This window comes from Lottia gigantea (genome assembly GCF_000327385.1).
Source record: "Lottia gigantea unplaced genomic scaffold LOTGIsca_1, whole genome shotgun sequence".
NCBI lineage: Eukaryota > Metazoa > Mollusca > Gastropoda > Lottiidae > Lottia > Lottia gigantea.
In genome coordinates this window covers 3,887,985-3,912,263 of record NW_008706746.1, presented here as the reverse complement: position 1 = coordinate 3,912,263, position 24,279 = coordinate 3,887,985, and the positions used below count along the sequence as shown (strand labels likewise).

The window sequence follows — 24,279 nt, the reverse complement described above, 5'->3', positions numbered from 1 at the left end:
TACTAAACTCATGCTCCCTATCACACCTGTTACACCTGTCACACCTGGTATGGGTTGTTCATTTCTTACCTCGGACCAACTGGTAGTCGCTGGACCGTGGTGAGTTGAATGAGCTGGGATGGGGATGACCCTGGATTTGGTCTAAATGATCTAGAGCTGTCCAGTGGTGTACCTCAGACCAGCTGGTAGTCGCTGGACCGTGGCGAGTTGAAATTATTACATCATTCTACACGTGCTACTAAACTCATGTACAGCTGGACAGCTGGCTCCCTATCTCACCTGTCACACCTGCCAAACCCCCTAAATCAAATCTTGCCCCCCCCCCCCCGCCCCCCCACAGGCATCTGTTTCTATCAATAGTCGACTCTATCTACATATAGTATATATATGAGAATGTGGCCGACGCTCGTCACGACCACCTCCGCTTCAGACGACTTTCTACCCATCGTTTCAATGTATCTACTTCCGGTTGGCGGGTTTCAGGGCAGAATGCTATCTATTTTGTAAGGAAATTGATGCTGAATATAATTACTTTTTTCTTAGTAATTAAATACATAGATAAGTCAATAACCATGCTTTTACTTTCATTTTGGTTTTTACTCGACAGGTAATTATAGCCGACCAATCGTATTGACCGAAATATATTTACTGCCAAATCAACCGGAAGAAGATACATTCAAACGATGGGTGTAATTTTTTTTAGTATTTTTATTGAATAAAAGTTAGATTAGTATGAAGGGGAACACTGAGGGAGATATAAAATAGGTCTTGTGTGAAGGGAAATATTCAAATAAACGATTCATATTAGGTTGGGATAATGTTTCATAAATGGTAGAAAGTCGTCTGAAGTAGAGGTGGTCGTGACGAGCGTTAGCCACCTTCTCATATACATACTATGTAGGTAGAGTCGACTATTGATAGAAATAGATGTCTGTTTATACTTAGCTGAGGATGAAACCAGACATCATAGCTTTTCATAACATTTTTAAATTTAATTACATTAGAATAGACAATTTGATACAATTGGGTTCGTTGAAAATCATAAAAAGTCTGCAGTAAAGCGTCATTGGTAACAAAATTATTGGTCTGATACTGGATTGTAATCTGTCCCGTCTCAAAATTCAAAAGATTTGATTGGTTGATTATAAATACTAACCAATAGACATATATTATCCTAAATTGTATTCATATGAATCAAACAACCCAAAGTAGGAAAAATGGATAAATATTTGATCAAAAAAAAAAAAAACAAACCCAGAAAATTAACTTGGACGTATTTGTTCAACGTTTTGCCATAAAACATACCCGACTACGTTTAAACTAAAACGGCAATAAAAATGTAACGTATAATAACTTGTGTGTTTTAACAAAAATAATCTCGAATCTAAAATATTCCGTGGAAATCCGTTTCCCGACTTTTAATCGTCTGTCAAGGTGCTTTGCTAAATTGTCCCCCTCGATTGAAAGAGAGGATGTCCTTTTCACAATATTATGATGTTGAAACCCCAGATATAAAATGTTTGCTAATAAATTACAAAAAGCCTGCTTCACTATAAACCCTCACCCAAAAAATTATATATATTTTTTGTATGAAATACGCATTTTCCTTTTCATAGGACGATTCCTCAGTTTCACCAGTGAAAATGTTTATTATGATTTCCATGGTTATTAATGTTCCTGTTGGAACCAGTATTCTTCTTATATATTTCATATTCGGAAGATAATGGATTAGCATTTCAAATATTCTATATCATTCTTTTAAACTAACTTCACAAACACTCTATCACTAGAGGTTACGCCTACATACCTGTGCCTGTGCTTTCGTAACATTGCTTAACCGCAATGTTACAACCTCAAATTCCAAGCCCTAAATAACTTGTTACGGATAAAACTAAAAACTCTTCAATTTTCTTTCCTGGGAAGAATATCAACAAATTCCAATATGACTTTAATATTCAATAGAGTGGCTTTCTCTATAGACGTTTTATGTTTTGAGATAAAAAAGAAGACATAAACTACCATTAACACTTTGTAAATTATAGGTTTTCATACTCTCTTCCCTTGTCTGTTGATTCTGGGATCAGGAAATCATGAAAGAAGTTTCTATCATCAGGTGCTCTTTCTTGACTTTGACGAGAGGAATGCTGCTGACAAGTACCGAACTTTCCAAAAGATTCTGGGACCGGATTTGGATGAGTAAAATGGGAATGACCCTGCCCTGGATAGAAATTGATCTGTGGCCCAGGTGCAGTAGAAGTATTAGCGAATGGGACTGCGTTTGGACCAGGTCCATGACTGGCACCAGAACATTTAGAATTAGCAGACTTTCATCAGCAGATTTAAGTACAGTGGGTTTAACTACTTTATCAGTTGATGGTTCAACTGCCATTTCCGGGTCACATCACTAGATATTACTATCGGAAACAACTGTTTAAACCGCGATCTATACCTGTAGCGGTTTTCAATGTGAGACTCACTTTTTTGCATTCAGCCACCATTTTCTTGCATTTGCTAGGCCTTAACAGAATCTTGGCATCTCTGGGGAAACAGCTGACTCATTCATTAAAGAAGAATTTGTCACCAAATTGAAAGAACTGCAGACCACAGGGAAGATGTACTCATATGATGTTGTCGACTTATTTACCAATGTCCCATGTAAAGATGTGTCGAGTATCATAAGAGATATGATATCTAAGTTAGAGACCCCACTAGATACTACACTTACTACAGACAGCATCGTCGATCTTATTCAGATGTGCAGTATGTCCTCTACCTACTTCACATGGGGAGATGAGATCTATGAACAAATCCACGATCTACCTATGGGAAGCCATTTGTCACCATTGATTACTGAAATCTATATAACAGACCTTGAGGAAAAGACCATGGAAACTTCTCCGATCTCACCAATCTGCTGGTTCCGGAAAGTTGATGACACCTTTGTCATGCTTAGAGATCTACTTCAGCATCTTAATGCTCAACATAAGAGGATGAATTTCACCAGAAGAAGATGACTCTATACCCTTTCTGGATGTGAGAATTAAGCGGTTAGGAGGTCAGTTGAAGACATGCGTGTACAGGAAACCCACACATACAGATCAGTATGTGAACTACCATTCCAACACCCCTCAACATGTCAAAAGGGCAGCCATCACAGCACTGGTCAGAAGAGCGAAAAGGATTTCAACAAGAATTACAACACATCAAGAAAGTATTTTGCTTGCACAACTACCCCCCAGCCTTTGTACATCAAGCTTTTCGATCAGTATTAATGGCCAACCAACCAACAGCCTAATCCCAACAGACCATCAACCCGCTTAGCTATCCCATTCATCGGAAAGGCATCATACCAAATCAAGAAGATCCTGAAAAAGTCAGTCGGCATTGAAACAGTGTTCTCTGGCAACTCAACGCTTAAAGATTTGCTCAGAGCCAGTGGTAAATTGAATCCCCTCAACAACCAAAAACCTAAGGGATGTGTCTACCAAGTTGAGTGCTCCTGTGGAAGTTCTTATATTGGGGAAACAAAGAGACCCCTTGATGTTCGACTCAAAGACCATCAAGACAAGCCCGGCAATGAAGGAACATCTGCCGTGTCTGAACATCTTGCTATGGGAAGGAAAACAGAACATAAAGTCAACTTTGACAACACCAACATACTGACAATCAATAAGCACATCTAGATAAATCCAGGAGACTTCATGAAGCTATCAACATGAGAAGATATCAGCCTGACCTTAACAGATATGAAGGTGTTCGTTTATCGCATGCATATGATAAAATTATCAACTTGTAATTATTCATATTCATAAATGTATTCAATTTAATAAAAACATACTTCAACTTTAACCATAGTTAGTAATTTGAAACAATGTAATTTCTATTATTAAAAATAAGCATTAATCTATATAATACTATATTATAGTTTGCCCATCACTTCTTCTCATTATGTGCCTGAGGACGACGGAGGAAACATTTCGAAAAGTTGCATAAAACTTCAACCAGTGATTTATAGGCACGAGTGGTGCCCCTTGTTTCATTATGATTTATTGTTTTCAGGAAATGAGTCCTCCCGGTTTAGAAGTCGTGTAAAACACCTTTCCGGTTGTTATGATTTTTTAAACCCTTCCCTCAGGATGAGAGTTATTAGGGCAACATGTTGTTACTCACGCTGTGTTTTATTCAGACAACTGACTTATTTCAGCCTGTGTCACTACTAAAGTTTAACAAGTTCTCATGTCTACACTTCAAACAAGTTCGAAACATTTAATTATAGACGTGTGCTAAGGTTAATATTTCTTTCCATTTAAATAGTTTATAAAAATATCATTTCTCTTTTTTTTCAGTTAAGAGGTTTTGATGATAATTATCTCTTACGCCACAAAGATGTGCCTTCTAGATCCAGGCGAAGTGCGGATCATCACACGAAACGGTTAATAGACGATTCTAGGGTTAGTATATACAAATTTTTGTCTCAGATGGAATATGGAACAGATTAAAAATTACTCTATCGTGGAGTTCTTAAATTGAGACAAAGTTTTCACATTTCAGTGAAAACAGTTAAACTACAATCGAAATTGTTAATCTTGCTTATTGAATTCAAATTTGTATGAACTTTGGCTTCCACGGATGATTTTGAAGGCATCAAAGGCATCACAAAATGCATTCACATCCATAAACAAGTGTTAATGGGACAATAAAATGCTGAGAATTACTTGAATACTATAACTTCAAAATCTATCTGCATCATTACTAACCTCTTCTTTAGTCTTATATCGGGAGCTGCGGTCGATGATTTTTCAACCCGGTTTCCCCGGTCAGTGATGCAGGTAAGAGGGGCTGACATGGAAAGAGCGTCTATTCGCTCGGATGGGACAATAAACCGAGGTCCCGTGAGCTACAGGCTGTGCACGTTAAAGATCCCTCGACAGTTGGAAATCGAAAAAGAGCAGGCTAATGCCACTGTCCTGGCAAAATTAAAACTCCGTTCATTTCATTTCATTTAGTCTTATATCACTAAGGTACACTTATTATACATTACTTACCTCTTATATATCACTGATCAACACCATCATATTTTCTTAATAACCTACTATCACTGACCTACCATAACTGACCTACACTACTTGTAACATTATTTAGCTCCATAATTAATCGCTGCTATAGTCTAATAGGTTATCACTGACCTACATTACCTATACCATTACTTACCTCAGTACAATCTAATATCACTGATCAACACTACCAATATCATTACTAACCTCTACTAGACTCTAGTATCACAGTATCACTTGCCTACACTACCTATATCATTACTTACCTCAACAATAGTCTAATATCATTCACTTACACTACCTATATAATTATCTCTAATATAGTCTAGAATCACTGATCTACACTACCAGTAATATGACTAACCTCTACTATTGTCTAATATCACTAACCCACACAACCCACATCATTTTATCTACTATAGTCTAGAATCACTAACCTACACTACCTATTTCGTTACTATCACTGACCTACACAACCTATATCATTACTAACCTCTACTATAGTCTAATATCACTAACCAACACGCCCTATATCATTATCTCTACTATAGTCTAATATCACGGACCTCGCTAATGTATCAATATTTATCTCTACTATAGTCTACTATTAATGACCTACACTACCTATATCATTACTTATCTCTACTATCGTCTAATATCGCTGACATACACTACCTACATTATTACCCAACTCTTATATCAGTGATCTGCGCTACCTATACCATCTACTTTAGTCTCATATCATTGATATACACTACCTGTAACATTACTAACCCCTGTTCTAATATCACTGACGTACATTACTTGCCTCTACTTTAGTCTAATATTACTGACCTACACTACCTGTAACATTATTAACCTCAATTTCATTCTAATATCATTGACTTACACTACCTGTATCATTACTAACCTCTTTTATAAAAGTCTAATATTACTGATTTGCACTGCCTGTATATCAGAACTTACCTATACTATAGTCTAATATCACTGACCTACACCGCTTGTATCATTGCTTACCTTTATTATAGTATAGTATCATTGACTAACACTACCTATGTCATTGCTAACCTCTACAATAATCTAGTATCACTGATTTACATTACCTTATATATCATTAATTCTAACCTCTACAATAATCAAGTATCACTGTCCAACGAAGTCGACAGAAAGAGACACCGAGAAAAAAAATTAGACTATTGAATATAAAGCAGATTGTCAAGATGAACAATGCGAAACAAATTGAAAATTGCGAATTAACAAAAGCATACATTTTTTCTGCCCACATTCATATTCAGTTGAGGAATTAGTAAAAACCTCTTAATTTACGTTAATTTTTTTGCTCTTGAAAATGAAATTGACTATTTTGTATATGTTTTGACGGTACCCGGATGAGCAAAAATATCTTTGCTCGACTATATTATACTATTATATACTATTATACAAATTTGACTTTAAGATTCATTTCTAAATCAGAAAGTCAACCTCCTGCGTCAACAATCATCACGATTTCTCCATTTCATTTACCATATCTTTATACTGCAATTTCCGGAAGATATTACTTCTCTATCACAACTTTACAAATAATAGGATAAATATTCCAAACAAGGGACTTTTGGAAGCCACCCGTTGCGAAAAGGTCGGATAAATTCATTTGACGCCACGTTTGAATTGCCTCGCACGTGGCCTCAATTTCCGGTAATAATCCCCTTGTGGTAAAATTCTGAGCCAATCAGAAAAGTGGTAAGTTAGAATCGATTGGATAAGATTACCGTTAAGGTGCTAAGTGTCCGTCAAAATGATTAAATGGTTGACATTTGGGTTTTAATTATCCAGAAGCTCGTTAACTATGTATAGATCCTAATGACAGTGAAATGACAGTCGGAATAAACTGACTAATCTTTCTCATAAAATCAGTTTTAATGACATCCTACACTCAGTGGGGAATTCTGTCGAAAAACTGTCATCTACTTTGCTAAAAAAAACATAGAATAATTGAAATATGAGATGTTAAACTGGGGAAATTATTCATATTGTTATATCTTTGTATTCAATATATACCCGATTGCTGTAAAAATGATCAATTTATGAAAATTATATCGTAGACATCATATTTTTAGTGTCAAGTCTGAAATTTCTGTCATTTCACCTTTATGTTTTGCATATCTCATTACATGCTATTTAAAGGATTGCCTCTTATGGCCCCGTCACACCAGAAATGCGTTCTTACTTCGTTGCTAATGCGATGGAAAATTTGCCTGAAGCGTGCTAAGGTCGTCAAAAGCGTGGTATAAGCACACAACAGAGATCGTGCAATTATTGTCGCCATTGTCACCCCCATTAACCGAGTCATGGCTAATCTACATGCAACGTGTTGAAAGCGCCATAAGGTCGAGAAGTCCGTGAGGCAAGCGCTGTAACTCACTTTAGTGAATTGGATTTCATGAAGTCTTAGTGTAACCAAGATGTCTGACCCCAAGGCCACATATCTTTTGACCTTGTGTATTTTGTTTCAACTAGTTACATTGCAACATTTCTCTAAGTTCCTAAAATTTGTTGAATCATAACCGAGTACAAATTTTTACGGGAACGGACTACGTAAAATAGCTTTGCATCATTCAAAGCAGATTGTAGCAAGGGAAAAATCTGAGGTCAGCACTATCAATATCAATATTTAACCACTTTATTTAAAGTTGAGTGCCCATGCTTAGGCCTATATTATAATTTCATACCTTCTTCATTTAGGTTGAATGGGCAGATCAACAGTATACAAAGATAAGAGTAAAACGAGATTTTTTAGACGATGATCTATACGATGGTGATTTCACTGCCAAAAGAGAAGCCGAAAATTTAATTTACAGTAAAACAAGTTTCAACGATCCACTATGGGAAAAACAATGGTATTTGGTAAGTAAGTTATATACTGACTTTGTGTTGTTAATGGCACTTTCGGCGAAGACCTGAATATTATTACGGAAACGTTGTTAACTTAATGCCTAACTTTGGCATTTTGTTACTCTGGAGAAAAGAACCTAAGATATAAGCTAGCGGTAATCTTATATTTTCAAATGGTAGCTTTTGATTTCTTTTATTTTAAAAGTCAAACTTCGTTTTTGAGCGTATCTTTTGATTTAAGAGGTTTTCTATTCTAAAAGTCAAAAGTTTTTTTAGCTGTTCTCACGCGAAAGAGCGATAAAATTGACGGTTAACTGTGAAACTGTAAATTTATATTTTGTGTTTAGCATGATGATCGAGAAGATTTAAGTGAAAGCAAAAAAGATTTACATGTTATACCAGCTTGGAAAAAAGGTTATACTGGAAAGGGCATTACTGTTTCTATTCTTGATGACGGTGAGAAACTTGCCTAAGGTTTTTTTTCAAACTTTGAGCAGTGTTCGACATGATCAGCACCAGTTGAAATAAAGACTAAATAAAGCATTGATAATTTGTATATGTAGACTTAAATGAATTTTCTGGTTATTGCATCCACGAAGCTTCAATGTCTTCTCTAGCACGTCACATACAAAAATATATTCATGATTCTTCAGTTTACATAGGAACCTTGATTTATTTTAGGTCTTGAAAGATTACATACAGATTTGGCAGATAATTACGTAAGTAAATACAATATAATATATATATCAAGGTACTTATATATTTAACGTGTTATTTCTTCTAAGGTGTAATTAAGATCTTGGTTATTCCGCTTAAACACCTCATACTAAATAGGTGGAGCATAGCTTAAGAAAGCTTCACAGCCCGTCTAAGGTCTGTATGGTGGCAATTGTCACAGGTATGTATGGTGGCAGCTTGTCACATGTCTGTATGGTGGCAGAAAAAAAAAAGTCGTTTACGGGTATTTGTTACGGATATTTAAATACGATTATGGTCCGTATCGATAATTTTTTGAACGGAACTCTGTGTTTGCCCAGTGTAAAGGAATAAGGTATAGTGTGAAGAGTAGAGTGATATATTAATGTTTCTATACACTCTTCCCGTTGAAAAAACTGTATTATTTTGACATATTATTACGCCATTCTGGTCCGTTTCAGAGTCCAGAAGCTAGCTATGATTACAATGGAGATGACGACGATCCAACACCAAGATACGATCCAACTAATGAAAACAAGTAAGACTGTTGCACCGTCACTTCATTGGCAATGGGAGGGTGACTACATTATTTGCAAATTATATGGGTGATAAAACACGACTACAGCCACCAAAATTCATTTTCAAAGCTGCTGGAGTAGCAGACAACCCTCAAAATAGCCATTTGAATACAGATGTTTCGGTCTACATAATGAGTCGATGGAATAAAATTCATTCAGAACTTTACATTCTCTTTTGAAGACATGGTACCCGATGTGCAGGAGAAGTTGCTATGATAGCTAACAATGGAAAATGTGGAGTTGGCATTGCTTTCAATGCCAAAATCGGTGGAATTCGAATGTTGGATGGTGAAGTAACTGATACTTTAGAAGGTCAAGCTTTGCAACACGCTATTGATGTAGTAGATATATTCAGTGCTTCATGGGGACCCAATGACGATGGTAACACACTGGAAGGACCAGGGAAACTAGCGCACAAAGCCTTTGAAAATGGTGTCACTGAGGTAGGTGATCTTCAAGGGACACGTGTGCCATTTTGCGAGGTTGATTTAAGTCTTGAATATATGTCGTCTTCAGTTCAAGTGCAAGAAATATACGAAAAACGCATAATTCCGTTAATGATACTTCAAACTATGAATTTTACTCACTATTTCTATATATGTTTTTTTTTATATATAACGAGTCTTCATTTTAGCATTCAAACGCGGATAATTCTGGACACACATTGAAGGTCAAATGTCTACGGTGACCTGTGGAGCTAAAAAAAATTCCCGTTTCTGAGATTAAAATACGATATGTCAAAAAGAATGGCCTATTATACCTGTCCCTTTAAAGGGATTGTCATTTTATGTTAGAAATGTCGCTATCTTGTAAGGAGAGATAACATATTTTATTATGTTATTGTGGTCGGGTGTTAGGTTGATTCAAAGCCCTGTATATCTACATTATATAGGGCTTTGGGTTGGTGACGAATTCACTTGCAGGAGCTGAGTAATTTTCATTTCCGGTTAACTCTTTCTGGAATTGTAAGAACCATAGGCATCGTTAAAAGAATTGGAATGTCCCAAATAGAAGTCAAAGGTGTACTAGATACACATATAAGGGCTAGATATTTGCAATCCCTTTAAGTATGATGATTTACTACTTTGGATGGAAATCTTACGGATTTCTAAGCAAAGTATCGCTGAGATATTTGATATAAGAAGTATCTATGATATGTATACACTTGTCGTTGATTTGTTCTCTTCCTGTATGAAGATGTGTTACATTTTTTTTATTATTCTTGATCATGCCGCATGTAAGTCATTGTTTACTATTTGATTTAGGGAAGAAAAGGTAAAGGTGTTATCTATGTATGGGCTAGTGGTAATGGTGGGAGATTATATGATAATTGTGATTGTGATGGCTATACTGGAAGCATTTACACTCTATCCATCAGTAGCGCCTCTCAAGTTTTTAAAAGACCATGGTATGGAGAACTTTGTGCCTCAACAATGGGAACAACTTATTCTAGTGGTTCGGCAATAGATGATAGAGTAGTATGTATCAAGTAACGATGTTCAAATACAGTTTAACGTTTACTTTTTACTTCAAATTTACGCCGATCGTATCCCGAATACGGGTTTTGACATTGCCTGGAAGTATGCCGAATTGGGGTGAGGTTGGACACGATGAAAAACAATTTAGGTTGATAACAGACTTTGACTTCCTATACGTAGAATTATACCTTATTGTAAATATTTTAAATATTACTTCACAACATGTAACTTTGCCACATGTTGTTATGTACATTTTACACATATACATATGCATACATGCATTAAATAAAAATGAAGCACATTCCTTTACCAACTTGATATAAATTTAGATGGTGCTGAAGAAAAAACAATGTTAACATTTTAATCATATCTTTGTTAAGATCAGTACAGATTTGAACGACACGTGTACAAAGAGTCACACTGGAACATCTGCTGCTGCTCCGCTTGCTGCTGGTATCATTGCTTTGCTTTTAGAATCAAAGTAAGTAGTATTCGTACTGTAGTAATGTAGTGGTCTGGGAATTTAGGCTTTTAATGAAATAAACAGAAAACCAAACAAATATCAAATATAGCTTGTAACAAAAACATTTGAAACAAATTCACAGAACTGGATATTTTTATAACAATACTAGATACTGTAGATCAGCAAGTTAAATTAACGCCAAGGACGAAGGTGGACTTTGATATTGGTCCTTTGGTTTCTATCAGGAGATGCTGATAAGAAAGTTATTAAAGTGCGACCCTTTGTAACATAGGCTGTAAGCGTTATATATTTCACGCCATTAATTTGGGAAATCGAAAACGAGTAGACTAATGCCGCTGTGAATGCAGAATCTTCGCCCTCCTCCACTTACCCGCTACATTGTGTACATGATGTGTAACTTCATTCCCTTTCATTTCCAGTCCTGATTTAACATGGAGAGATGTTCAACATTTGGTAACATGGACATCACAAGCTGGTCCTCTGATACAACAGAGCAAATCAGGATGGACTAGAAATGGAGCAGGATTTCTGGTCAACACTGCCTTTGGGTTTGGTATATTAGACACTGCTGGTCTTATTGATGCCGCTGAAAAGAAAACATGGAAAAGTGTACCAAAACAAATGAAATGCACAATAAATTCTACATCCAAATCCAACCTTCCCCAGTAAGTTAAGAATTGGTCAATTATTATATTATGCGTAGACATGATGATGAAGGAAAAGTTAGCCACTTTTGTTAATAATTGTCAAGTATTGATCACATTTTGGAATGTTTATTTTTAGAAATTTAATAAGTAATCAACGTTTAGAAATACAAATATATAGTTCTGGTTGTGAAGGACAGGAGAATGAAATCAACTATATAGAACATGTTCAGTTACATTTGACTTTAGATTATACAAAACGTGGTGCTATCAGTGTTCACATAACATCACCTTCAAGTAAGTTTATTGGCGAATGTTCAATCTTTATCCCTTACTATAGACCTGTCAAAGATGAGTCAATTCTTACAGGAAAAAGGAGTCATTTTTCAATATCAGGGGTCTCCATAATAATATCTCTATCCTTTCCAATAGTCGACTGGGGAAAGTTGACAACCCATTTATATTATCACTGGCTAACTATTATTTTCTTGTAGATACAACAACAATGTTGCTGTCAGAAAGACCTTATGATAAATCTACCAAAGGTTTCCAGAGCTGGCCTTTGATGTCTGTACATAACTGGGGAGAGGATCCAAAAGGAACATGGAAAGTTGTTCTAGAAGATACTGTAAGTATTGAGAACAAATATTCTTAAGGAATTGTTTTTCAGTTCGAAAGGATAAAAAAAGGACATCAAGGTGTTTTACGCCAGTTTTGACCTGTTGTAGCACACTCGATATGAAACCTTTAGTTACCTTGGATCTTGAAATGAGATGTATATTGCTGATCCTTTTAATGTATATGGTCAAATAGGTTCTTTACTAGACTCGGCCACGCCTTATATATTTCATTTCAGACTGATGACAAAAATAATGGAATTTTACAAGATCTCAGATTAGTTATCTATGGTACTACTGAACAACCACACCATATGAGACATGGACCAAGAAAATACATAGGCAACTATAATCATGTTCAGAATAAAGAACAAGTAGGTATCTCCCAAAAGAAGCTACCCAAGCAGCAACGACAGTTTTCCTTCATTGACATAAATTCTCAAAAGTCTGATCCGAACAACAAGACTGTTTTTGTCTGCCGCCTCGGTCTTCATTACCAACAAGGGACGACACGTTGCAAATATGGAATTAACTTTATGGTTTAGTATCAGATTAATTGGATCCTGTAGTGCACATGAATCTGCGACCATAAGGTTAATTAGGTTAATTTTGGATATGAATGGTTCGCCCATGGAGTTTTTACGGTGGATTTCAGCGAGACCTGCCCTGATACAATTGTATTTGAAATCAAGGATAGCAATTTCAATTTATGTGTAGCGATTGGCGATATCTTTACGAGTATCAAACAAAATTAATATTCTCTATTTCAGCCGGAAACATCTAAAAACTCTCTTATCAATGGTTCCAGTTTATTGAAGATGGATAATCTACAAGAGTCTTTAAGAAACCTTGATAGGTTGTTTGATGGCATGTAACGGGATAAATACTTGCTCAATCTCAATAAAAGTTTTGTTGACCAAACTAATTCTTTTCTTTATTTACTTTATTAATCAATCAACAAATCTGGCATAATGTAATGCTGAATTGTCATATATTATACAGTTATATACAAAGTTTGAAAAAAGTCACTTGTTAACTGAGATTCTAGAAAGCTGTATTTATACAACATTACATCTACAATATTGAGCAAAATGATAAGTCCAGATTTTGTCCGTTAAACGCAGTCGTATGCACATCCGTATGCGTGATTCGAAGTACGAGACGTACATAATTAAACATGCGTAAAGACTTATTCAAGCCAATGTCGGGAAATACCTTTTCCGCGAATACACATGATTCTTGCTATTTGTAGATCCGTACAGCATCAATGAGCGCAAAAATCGCTCAATTATCTATCAGTACGTGGTACGTGAAGATTTTTTGCAGACTGCGGATACTTACTATGCTTGAGGAACTACGGACAAAGAACAATATATTAAACTTAGAGTGAAACTTTAATAAATACCAGATCTGAATCACTTTTGTTTTTATTCATATCTATTTTAATTCATGCTGCTTCGCAACATCGGGTAAATATATTCCGAAACAGGATAGATCTTTTGAGTTGGTTGGTGCGGTGTAGTGATTACGATTAAATACTAGTAATTGACTTTTATGACGGCTAGTAAATGGTCAAAATTAAACGTTACCCTGGTGTTTCACACACATGTGCTAGTTAATCAGTATAAAAGAATATATCATTGATGTACATCAATATGTACATACATATCAAGTTTCATCAAAATCGGAATAAAACTGTAGCCTATGTCGTGCCAACATGCCAAACCGTTCATCCGATTATTACAAAACTTGACTGAGATCTCTTCAATACATACTTGCAAGTTTCATCAAAATCAGATGAAAACTGTAGCCTCTATCGTACATACAAGAAATGTGTACAGAGGCGACGCCAATATGCGTTCATATTTCCATGTAGGCGTATAAAAAGGTTTCTATTCCCGTCTCGTTGGAATTATAAAATCAAACCTTTTTTCGTCAGTTCATAGACCAAGAAATGTGTACAGAGGCGACGCCAATATGCGTTCATATTTCCATGTAGGCGTATAAAAAGGTTTCTATTCCCGTCTCGTTGGAATTATAAAATCAAACCTTTTTTCGTCAGTTCATAGACCAAGAAATGTGTACAGAGGCGACGCCAATATGCGTTCATATTTCCATGTAGGCGTATAAAAAGGTTTCTATTCCCGTCTCGTTGGAATTCTAAAATCAAACCTTTCTTAGTCAGTTAACCACAATAGCGATGATGGGTTTTCAGCATTAGCCCAATCCAAACAAACCGATTTAGGTACAACTTGCTATCCAATAGAAAGGAATCAATTTAATTGAGGTTGTAAAAATTGTTAACCGGCACACCATCTCCCTTTAACTGTTTCAAAAACAAACAGTAAATCTTTTTGCCACAATCTTTTTTATTTACACAAGGGCAATAACTCATCGACTCATAATACATGTATATGGTTTGCATAATCGATTATAATAATGTTTATACTTATATCAAAGAATTGTCAACAAATACAGGAAAATAAATTGTGCAAATAAAATCGTAGACGACAAACATCCATGTCTCAAAGCATTCACAGGGCGTTTGACAATTACTCATATAATATAACACAGGGAAGTTTGTTGATGACCGGTCTTCAAAAAAGTATTTAGCACATTTGAACAGTTACTTTTTGTTACAGTAACAAACAATTATTATATTGTCAAAGATTTTTTAAATCTGCAAAAACGCTACCACTTAAGAATAAAACTCAAACAAAAGCCTTTACTCATGGCAATGATTTTCTACTCTGCTTTTAATAACCTCGTAGAAGTACTTCACAAATAATGTAACACTTGAATACACATACATGCATATCAACTAAATTTTTATACGTTATAAAAGGTAGTATATAAAGAGTCTTCCTCTTGGTTTAGGCAGTTGATGTTCTTATTCTCCTCCATTAATTCTTCTTTATCAATGTTTTCCTCTTCATACATTCTGTAAACCAAATCCGATCTCAAATTCACTTCTTTGGTTTCATTTATTAAATCATCTTGAGCTAACCATGGTTCATCACCATCATAAATTATTTCACAAACTCTTTCTTTTTCCATTCTCAATGTTTCTGCTAACCTTCTATTTTGCTTGTTATCTATGACTAATTTTTCAACACTTTCAAAGACTTCGATAAATTGTTTTGCCAATATCTTTTCATTCTCGTCATTGTTTTCGGAATTTCGCGAACCATCAAAAAACGAATGATGACCAAAATCGGCAACCATATTTGATTCACTGAGAGTATAAGCCAGATCTGGATCGATCAGCGGATTGTCAAGCTCGTCAATCTCACATTGAATATCGCGTGTAATGGAAAATTGATCTTCAGACACAGGAGATTTATCTAAAAGCATCTGCGTAAAGGATTTGTGGACGTTAGATGATTCTGCATATATTTTTCCGTTACACTCCAAGACAATATCTGAAAATGTGTTGTTTTTAAATTGTTCATGACTACTGTTGACGATCTGAACATTTGAAGTAAAGATTAAGTTGCGACTTTTATTTCTGTGAAGACTAACGTCGGGTTTACAAGTGGTCCTCTCTAACAATGAAACATCTTGAAGTATTGCAGATTTTGGTGGTGGTGAAGGAATTTGTGAAATCAGTACTTCGATATCTTCAACTGGTTCTTCAAATGGTTCTAAATCTTCCCGGATTGAGAGATTCAGGGCGTTTGCAAGACTGGTATTTAATGCCTCTGGGAGGTTGTCTAAAATCGGTTCGATACCATCAAAATCTGGTATCTCTGTTTCGGCTTCAGCCTCTTCAATCAGTTCATCCAATGTCTCATAATCCCATTCTTCAATGGTTGGAAATAATTCTAAAATACTTTGATCCTCAGATTCTAAGTCGTTGGTTTGAAAACAATTTGGAAGTTGGAAAGGTTCGGATGAAAAGTCAAAATCAAAGTGGACATCTTGCAATAAATGTTGTGTTGGTAAAGGTATCTGAATTTGTATTGGTTGTTTCTGAATCTGGTAAATTGGATTAATGTGTGGTAGATTAGAAACAGGTCCCAAAGGAATCGCAAGCATTGGAACCATTCCATCTACATTCAATGGGTTTTCTTTGCAACCCACCCTAATAAAGTGCATATTGTCCATAGGTTTGCTCCTCTTTTTAGATATGCGTTTTGCTTGTGTTTCAGAAATAGCTCTTATTTGAGTGCTAGTAATATTTTTCACATCTTGGAATGGTTGTCTTGGTAATGGAGGGGGTTTGGTAATTGTTGGCGTTGTGCTTGAGACACTCTGATCTCTTTGATTTATTTCTGTATGAAATGATGTTGACGAATTTCCTTGCTTGAGAGATCGCGACCATTGTTGATATGGAGTTAACTGCGTTTTCCGTATTTTTTGACCTTTTGGTCTCTTTTTAGCAGGAGGTGGCTTTGGTTCGAAACTCTTTTTCAATCGTTCATAAAATTCTTCCATTATGATCTTAAATAATAAAAAAAAAATTTTCGCATTCAGGTGAATCAGAATTATAAAATTACTACTGGCTAGGTTTATCGATATCCTTTACTAAATTACTAGCAATAATTGGCATAAATTTAAGAGGAATGGGCTATAGGCTAATATTAAAAGTCAATTGTAAAATTGTTAAAAGGCAATAGCTACCGATATGTCTTTAATATGGCACCATGACGGTCTTCGCCATGACCAGAGCCATGTAAGAGGTAGTAGGCCTAGAGATAAATTATATACGGTACCAGTCAGATAGGCTAGGCCTTTTCTTTTAACACGACAGCTTTTGTGTTTAATATTAGATTAACTAGGTCTATTAATACACTTACAGTTACTTGTATACAATATTTGGTCTCAAAATCTGCACGAGAATGACTTTCAAATAAAGGACCGCAATATTAAAATTAAAACAGAACGATAATGTAGTTTAATACGTCTGCTTAGCCTTCTCAAGGCGACCTGTGTCACATGATTAAATCACGTGGTATTAACAAAGTCAGTAGTGTTGCCAGACTAGACCCTCGTTCTATTTCAAATAATTAAGAAGGTCCAATTTACCCATAGATGTATTTTTAGCTCTATGGATTTACCTTATTATTGATTTTTTTGGGCAACGACCCAAAAATATCTGGCAACAACCCGAAAACAAAGAAAACTACAGGTAAAATTCGTGGGAAAATTCCGGAAAACCAGCCTATTACATTCAATTGTTTTCATTATGAATAAGTAAATTTGATCTGGGTATCGAAACACTGTTAAAAGAGGGAAAGGTCGGCAAAGATTTCTCACCAATTTCTTTGACATTTCAAAGGGACGCAACCAGTGTATATACAACTTAAGTACTTCCGGTTACAAAACAAAAACAAAAATTTGATCTCTTCTTATCTATGCCATCGAATCTAATCTCTAAAATTGATATTGAATTAGATCCTTCAAACTACACATATACAGTACGTATTATTGTTTGCCACTGAATTCACTCTCTTTTGTCTAAATTGAAATTTATATGTAATATATAGGTGACAGTGAAGTTGAGGTGTATGGGAAAGCTGATTGATGTGCAACTCACTTCATTCAAGTTCAAGTATGTGTGGAGACAGCTCTCATTTGACTGCCACCAGTCTAATCTAAATACTGTCATATATCATCATAATTATGTTAATGATATTTTGTCAAGTGTTAATAGTTTGGTATTCAACAATGTTTTCTAGTAGTATGTGTGGCTGCACAACAAGTCAAACTTCAAGTTCAAGACTATACATGTTTTCAGAGATACAGTTAAGTGTACTGTGTCTGTAGTCTAGGATAAGAAGGCATATCTTCGTAAAAAAATGCAGCTGACAGTTACTAAAAACACTTATGTAAAGTGTCAAATGATAAGTAATTTATTATTTATAAAATTGATGAGACAATATTTCGTATTTTGTTAAGATTCCAGTTGATTTCATGATTTTACTTCTTCAGATATGGTGACATGAGAGTTAGTATATTCAGAGAATCAAGATGGAGAGTTGGGAAAACAGAATAGCTGTGTCAGTTTTAGATGGATTTGGTAAATATTTTTCTGCAGGAACATTTACTGACATTCAGATCAATGTTGAAGGTGAAATATTTCACTGTCATAAAGTATTTCTGTGTGCTATATCCGATTACTTTCAAGCCATGTTCTTATCTGGGATGAAGGAAAGTTTGGATGGTCATGTATCAATTGCAGACATCAGTGGTTCATTATTTCGTGATATTTTGGCCTTCTATTACTATGGAAAAGACTCAATTGTGACTATGGACAATGCTGAAGAACTTCTCAGGGCAGCTTCTATTTTACAGATGAAGTGTCTTCTGGAAAAATGTGAAGATTTTTATTTATCACAGCTTCATTTTGACAATGCTTGGGACATTTTAAAACTTGCTAAATGTTTAAATAGTCAGTCATTGTGTCAGAAAACTACTGAATTTATTAAAGAAAATTTTGAAGAAGTGACACTAGAAGATGAGTTTCTATCTGCTGATTATGAAGATTTATTGACACTAATTAAATGTGATGAATTACGTATCAAAAATGAAGATGTGGTTTCACAAGCTGTGATAAAATGGATGAACTGTGCTGATGAACGGAAAAGCTATGCAAAAAGCCTGCTTGAATTTGTCCGTTTAAAATTTGTTTCTATGGAACGTCTTGAAGATTATTTAACACTCTGTGATTCCGATTCATGTTATAATATATGCCGACCGTCAATTTGCAAAGCTATATCACAACGAGCCAAGTTTCATTATGGTGATGAGTCTGGCTGTTTACCAAGACAATTTGAAGAAATATTAGTTACAATTGGGGTAAAAGTATCATCTTGTGATTCGCCAGCAGTTAATGGATACAGTTTTCAGCAAAAAACCTGGTTTGCATTAGAATCATTGCCTTTTGATCCAGGAGTTGGCTTTGCTGTGTGTTCTTGTAATAATAATATATTTATCTCTGGAGCTAGTGGTAGAAAGAGTTATCTCCTTCAATATATCAGTGATTTAAACAGATGGCGCTCGTGTCCAGATATTACAAAACGACGAAGTTTCCATGCTATGGTTTCAATAGAGAATGATTTATATGTGATAGGGGGCTGTAATAGGGGAAGTGGAGCCCTAGAGACAATTGATAAATATGATACCATAAACGACTCTTGGTCTGATTTTGGCGAGTTACAAATTGGTGTTTATTCAATCTCATCCACAGTTATTAAAGATCAAATTTTTGTATTTGGTGGAAGAGGGCAGTCTAGTCGAATGTGTCCTGAGATTCAAATGATAGATGTGAACCTAAGAACAACAAGTATAATTTCAGTATTTCCATGTCCAGTCACTGAGAGTCGAGCTGTTAATATTAATGATGATAGTTTAGTTGTCTTAACTAATGGAAATGTCATGAAAGTATTAGAAGATGGTGCTGTGTGTTCTTTGGCCACCATTCCTAATTTTGATCGTTATAATTTTGGGGTTACGTCACATCAGGGTAATTTGATTATTTTGGGAGGGGAAACAAGATATCCGTCTGATATTGGCATATATGATGAATTGATTCTTTTAAATCTAAGCAATAAAGAAATTAAAATTATGCTTGACAAGCTATACCCAGGGGCATGTGCTTTTGGTTGTATCAAAATAATACTAAAACGTAATTTTTTAAATGAGCCTTCAGCCTAGAAAGTGTATTGATTAAGTAACAAGTTTTTTGTTGAATAAGTAATGGGGCTGGTGGGGGGTGGGTATAAATAATATATTTCATTCTAAAGAAATTCTACTATGAGGTCACTTTCAAATCAAAATCAAGAGAAATGGAAAATTCACACAAAAATATGAAATTGGAGCCAGTTGTTAAAAGTTTTATTCTGTATTTTTTCAAGTGATTATATGCTAGGTGTCTGAAACTGAAAAAGAGCTCTTCAAATATTTCTTCTTCTTTTTAGCCCATTGCAGGTGCAGGGAAGGAGGATATAAAACTCCATTCATTTGATTTAGAAACATTTTTGAAGGCAATGGAAATGATAATAATAGTCTTAGAATAACAGATATAAACACAAATATTATAATAATATGAACAAAATGCCTTTAGGTTCCCTTATATTTACTGGAACCTATTGTAAAATTTTATGTTTTAAACACATAATAAAGACAAAGAACAAAGTGTAGTAAATATAAGAAACCTTTGATCCATTATCAGGGCTGTTGATTTGACTGCTTTTACCAGTCATGTCTGATTATTTAGTTCACAATAGTTTTTACTGTATTTCACACTGCTCTGCATTTTCATTTTGTGATAAAGAAACCATTTTTGGTATATATGTGTTTTCAGTTTTTAATTTGTTTTAAGGAGAAATATTTGTTGTGTATTTTTGATGATTCAGTATTTTAAATCTCTACATTCCTTTACCTATTAAAATTAGTTTATAACTAAAATGACTTGTCAATATTTCAATACTCTGCTCTCCTTGTTTCAATAGCGATGCTGGTCATTGTAACTATCATTGTCTCTTCAGCATGTCCAAAATGTTGTATATTCTACTGTGTTTCTCCACGGTCAGTTCCATTCGTATTGGGGATACTATGATGTAACTCATTTAAATCTACATGCTTCTTGAATACAGCTCTAGGTGAATCTTTTTAAAAAAAAAATCTTTACTGGCAACCCCTCTCATATAAAAATTAAAGTCCTTTTGGTTGGCTAATATTCACTGCCTCACATGGTATATACAGCAATGTTCATCTGTACTTTAGCTCTTACAATGCATTGCATTCGCGACAAAGACATATTTCATTTTATGACTTTATACATCCATGATTTCTAAAAAAACACTATGTGTGTCCACAAAAGTGGTTAAGAGTTTTATTTGTTAAAAAACTTAGATAATAAATAATAAATAAAAGATAACAATGAATTGTCAATGTAAAAAAAGAACTAATATTATTAGTATCATTTACAGCTTGCATCTGGCTTAATAATACCCTGTTAAATTGCTTTAAAAAAACATGTGCTTGCTAGAACCGTGTAAAAAAATCAGTTTTCCTTTCCTTTCTACCAAACATGGCCAAACTTCTTGGCATGATCTTTTCTGGATTAACTGTACCCATTTACAACTGGGTCTAATAATGAGGTTAAATGACTTATTCAAGGTCACTAGACTGACCTAGATTGTTCCAATTAACCAAAGCAATTGATGTCAAGTAAAGTTTGTAATCTACTGTGCAAGAGAACCCCTCAAAAATAATAAAACAATTAGTTAAGAAACCTCAGATTTAAAATAAAGAGATTCAAAATTTCAAGAAAAACTAAATTGATGCCAAGCTTAATTTTACACAGTTCAAAACAGTTAAAAATGCCATTACTGGTTTAGCACACCTTCATAAATTGTTAACTAAAATAGCAAAATGCCAAAATTGCAAATCTAGTCACAATGTCATATAAATTGAGAATCCTGCTTGTCATTTTCTTAAAGCCTTACATTTTGAGCATTTGTTTGAGCCATGTTATGTAACGATCAGCAAACCGATTTTGTCTTTGATCACTACATTGTTGTTTGTCTGTTGTCACACCTGATATTTCTTTTTCTATGAAATTAGTCTTATTACTTTCACGCCTGCTACGTTTTAAATTTCCACCTTTATTCTTTACACTTTCATCATCTGTACTAGTCTCTTTAATCTCATTGGTTAGGTTGATAAGACTGTAGAATAAAAATTTCCTGCAATAAAAATTTTACTCTCGTAAATTAGACTTTAAAAAAAATATGTGGATTTGGCAGCAAGTTTTCAAAATTCAATTTAAACATTTTAGTGTTTTTGATAAATAGGTTTTCTTAGATTTTTTTGTATTTTGAAAACAAAAAACTTCATATGCTTCATATGTGCCTTTTGACATTAAATTAATTTTTTGATACAGATGGCTGACCAAAGTACATTGTAACCTATGAAATTAATCATCCAAATACTCTACACAGTTGAAGTCCTTTTGCACAAAAGCTTAATGTAATTTCCTACCTGTGATACCACAGAGCTTCATGTCCTGGAAAACATGCAATCAAATCACAAGTCTTATCAAATTCCTGAGTTATTATATCATTTATATCTATATGGTATTTATGTAACAATGTTTTTGATTGGTTCATTAATGAGGTAAGTAGAAACTGGCGGTAATGAAAACCACTGTGATCTGATACATGTTGTGCAAACCAAATAATAGTTTTCTGTAATTCTGTAAGTAATACCTGTTTCAAAAAGAGATAAAATATGATAATATGAAAACAAATGCATGTTTTACACAAAGGTGTCTTATTTAATGTCTAGTAAGTGCATGATAAGAGTTTTTGTTGTCAAATTACAACAATTTTCAGCAATTTCATCAAAAGCAATGACACTATTTAAAGATTACTACCTTGAACTTTGTTTTTATACGCCCACATCTCTCTATGTGGACGTATATTGTCAGCACCCCTGTCTGTCCGTCGGTCCGTCCGTCAACAGTTGCTTGTAAACGCTCTAAAAACTAGATTTTTTGATGGCATCAAATGAAATTCGGTATGTGTATACATATTCATAAGATAGTTTGCGTTGCAAGGTAACATATGCTCATTGGCAGCTGTCAGAAATAATAAAACAGTCTTTAGTGACTAAAGTACGAATTTTCTCATATTGAAGAAATTATTTATGCTGAATAATTCCACAAAATGTTTTAAAATCAATATCAATAACCCAAATACATCAAACAATTAAATCACACAGCTCTAATCAAGGGCAAAAAACAACTTTTGACGCATGTTTAAAAAGTCAAGGGCAATAACTCAAAAAATTTTCATAAAAAATATCTCTTGTTAGAACTTGTCCGAGATCTTATAAATTCCAATGATCACAACAAGTTTCATCAGAATCGGTTGAAAACTGTAGCTTCAATCCTGCTCACAAACTTTTTTTAACAAATTTCGACGCATTTTAACAAAGTCAAGGGCAATAAACCAAAAACCGTTCATCGAAAATGCGTCAAGTTAGAACTTGTCCGAGATCTTATCAATTCCAATGATCACACCAAGTTTCATCAGAATCAGTTGGAAACTGTAGCGTCAATCCTACTCACAAACTATTTCTAACAAATTTCGACGTGTTTTTACAAAGTCAAGGGCAATAACTCAAAAACCGTTCATCGAAAATGCGTCAAGTTAACACTTGTCCGAGATCTTATCAATTCCAATGATTACACCAAGTTTCATCAGAATCGGTTGAAAACTGTAGCTTCAATCCTGCTCACGAACTATTTTTAACAAATTTCGACACGTTTTAATAAAGTCAAGGGCAATAACTCAAAAACCGTTCATCAAAAATTCGTCAAGTTAGAACTTGTCCGAGATCTTATCAATTCCAATGATCACAACAAGTTTCATCAGAATCGGTTGAAAACTGTAGCTTCAATCCTGCTCACGAACTATTTTTAACAAATTTCGACGCGTTTTAACAAAGTCAAGGGCAATAACTCAAAAATCGTTCATCGAAAATGCGTCAAGTTAGAACTTGACCGAGATCTTATCAATTCCAATGATCACACCAAGTTTCATCAGAATTGGTTGAAAACTGTAGCGTCAATCCTGCTCACGAACAATTTTTAACAAATTTCAAGGCGTTCTAAGTCAAGGGCAATATCTCAAAAACCGTTCATCGAAAATATGTCAAATTCGAACTTGACCGAGATCTTATCAATCTAAAGCATCACACCAAGTTTGATCAAAATCAGATAAAAACTGTAGTCTCTATAGTGCTCACAAGCAATGTTGACGGACGGACCGACGGACGGATGGACCGACGGATCAGGGGCGACGACAATATACGACTACATATT

General features: G+C 34.7%; 4 protein-coding genes across 4 annotated transcripts in view; 2 read left to right on the top strand and 2 right to left on the bottom strand.

The window, feature by feature from the left end:
• Positions 1-4,334: 4,334 nt before the first annotated feature.
• On the top strand, positions 4,335-12,988 carry LOTGIDRAFT_102960 (hypothetical protein; the record flags this gene model as incomplete). Its single annotated transcript, XM_009045602.1, has 12 exons — positions 4,335-4,451; positions 7,797-7,958; positions 8,294-8,402; positions 8,628-8,665; positions 9,104-9,180; positions 9,402-9,663; positions 10,486-10,695; positions 11,079-11,179; positions 11,602-11,847; positions 11,978-12,123; positions 12,321-12,454; positions 12,683-12,988. Coding segments are annotated over 12 exons (1,908 nt in total), but the record flags the coding sequence as incomplete, so codon positions are not given.
• A 1,811-nt stretch (positions 12,989-14,799) lies between these two features.
• On the bottom strand, positions 14,800-16,880 carry LOTGIDRAFT_227933 (hypothetical protein; the record flags this gene model as incomplete). The annotated part of the gene is made up of 1 exon (XM_009045601.1): positions 14,800-16,880. The coding sequence occupies one exon, from the start codon at positions 16,878-16,880 to the stop codon at positions 15,273-15,275; it is 1,608 nt and encodes a 535-aa protein (XP_009043849.1). The 3' UTR covers positions 14,800-15,272.
• A 922-nt stretch (positions 16,881-17,802) lies between these two features.
• Positions 17,803-19,079, top strand: LOTGIDRAFT_208300 (hypothetical protein; the record flags this gene model as incomplete). The annotated part of the gene is made up of 2 exons (XM_009045600.1): positions 17,803-17,863; positions 18,378-19,079. A coding segment is annotated over exon 2 (663 nt), but the record flags the coding sequence as incomplete, so codon positions are not given.
• Positions 19,080-22,429: 3,350 nt separating this feature from the next.
• Positions 22,430-24,279, bottom strand: part of LOTGIDRAFT_102637 (hypothetical protein) — a gene marked incomplete at both ends in the record, with an annotated part of 4,569 nt that continues 2,719 nt past the window's right edge. Inside the window, one exon of the mRNA XM_009045599.1 lies at positions 22,430-22,660. Within this exon, the coding sequence (XP_009043847.1) occupies positions 22,430-22,660 (231 nt within the window). The remainder of the gene's footprint in view (positions 22,661-24,279) is intronic.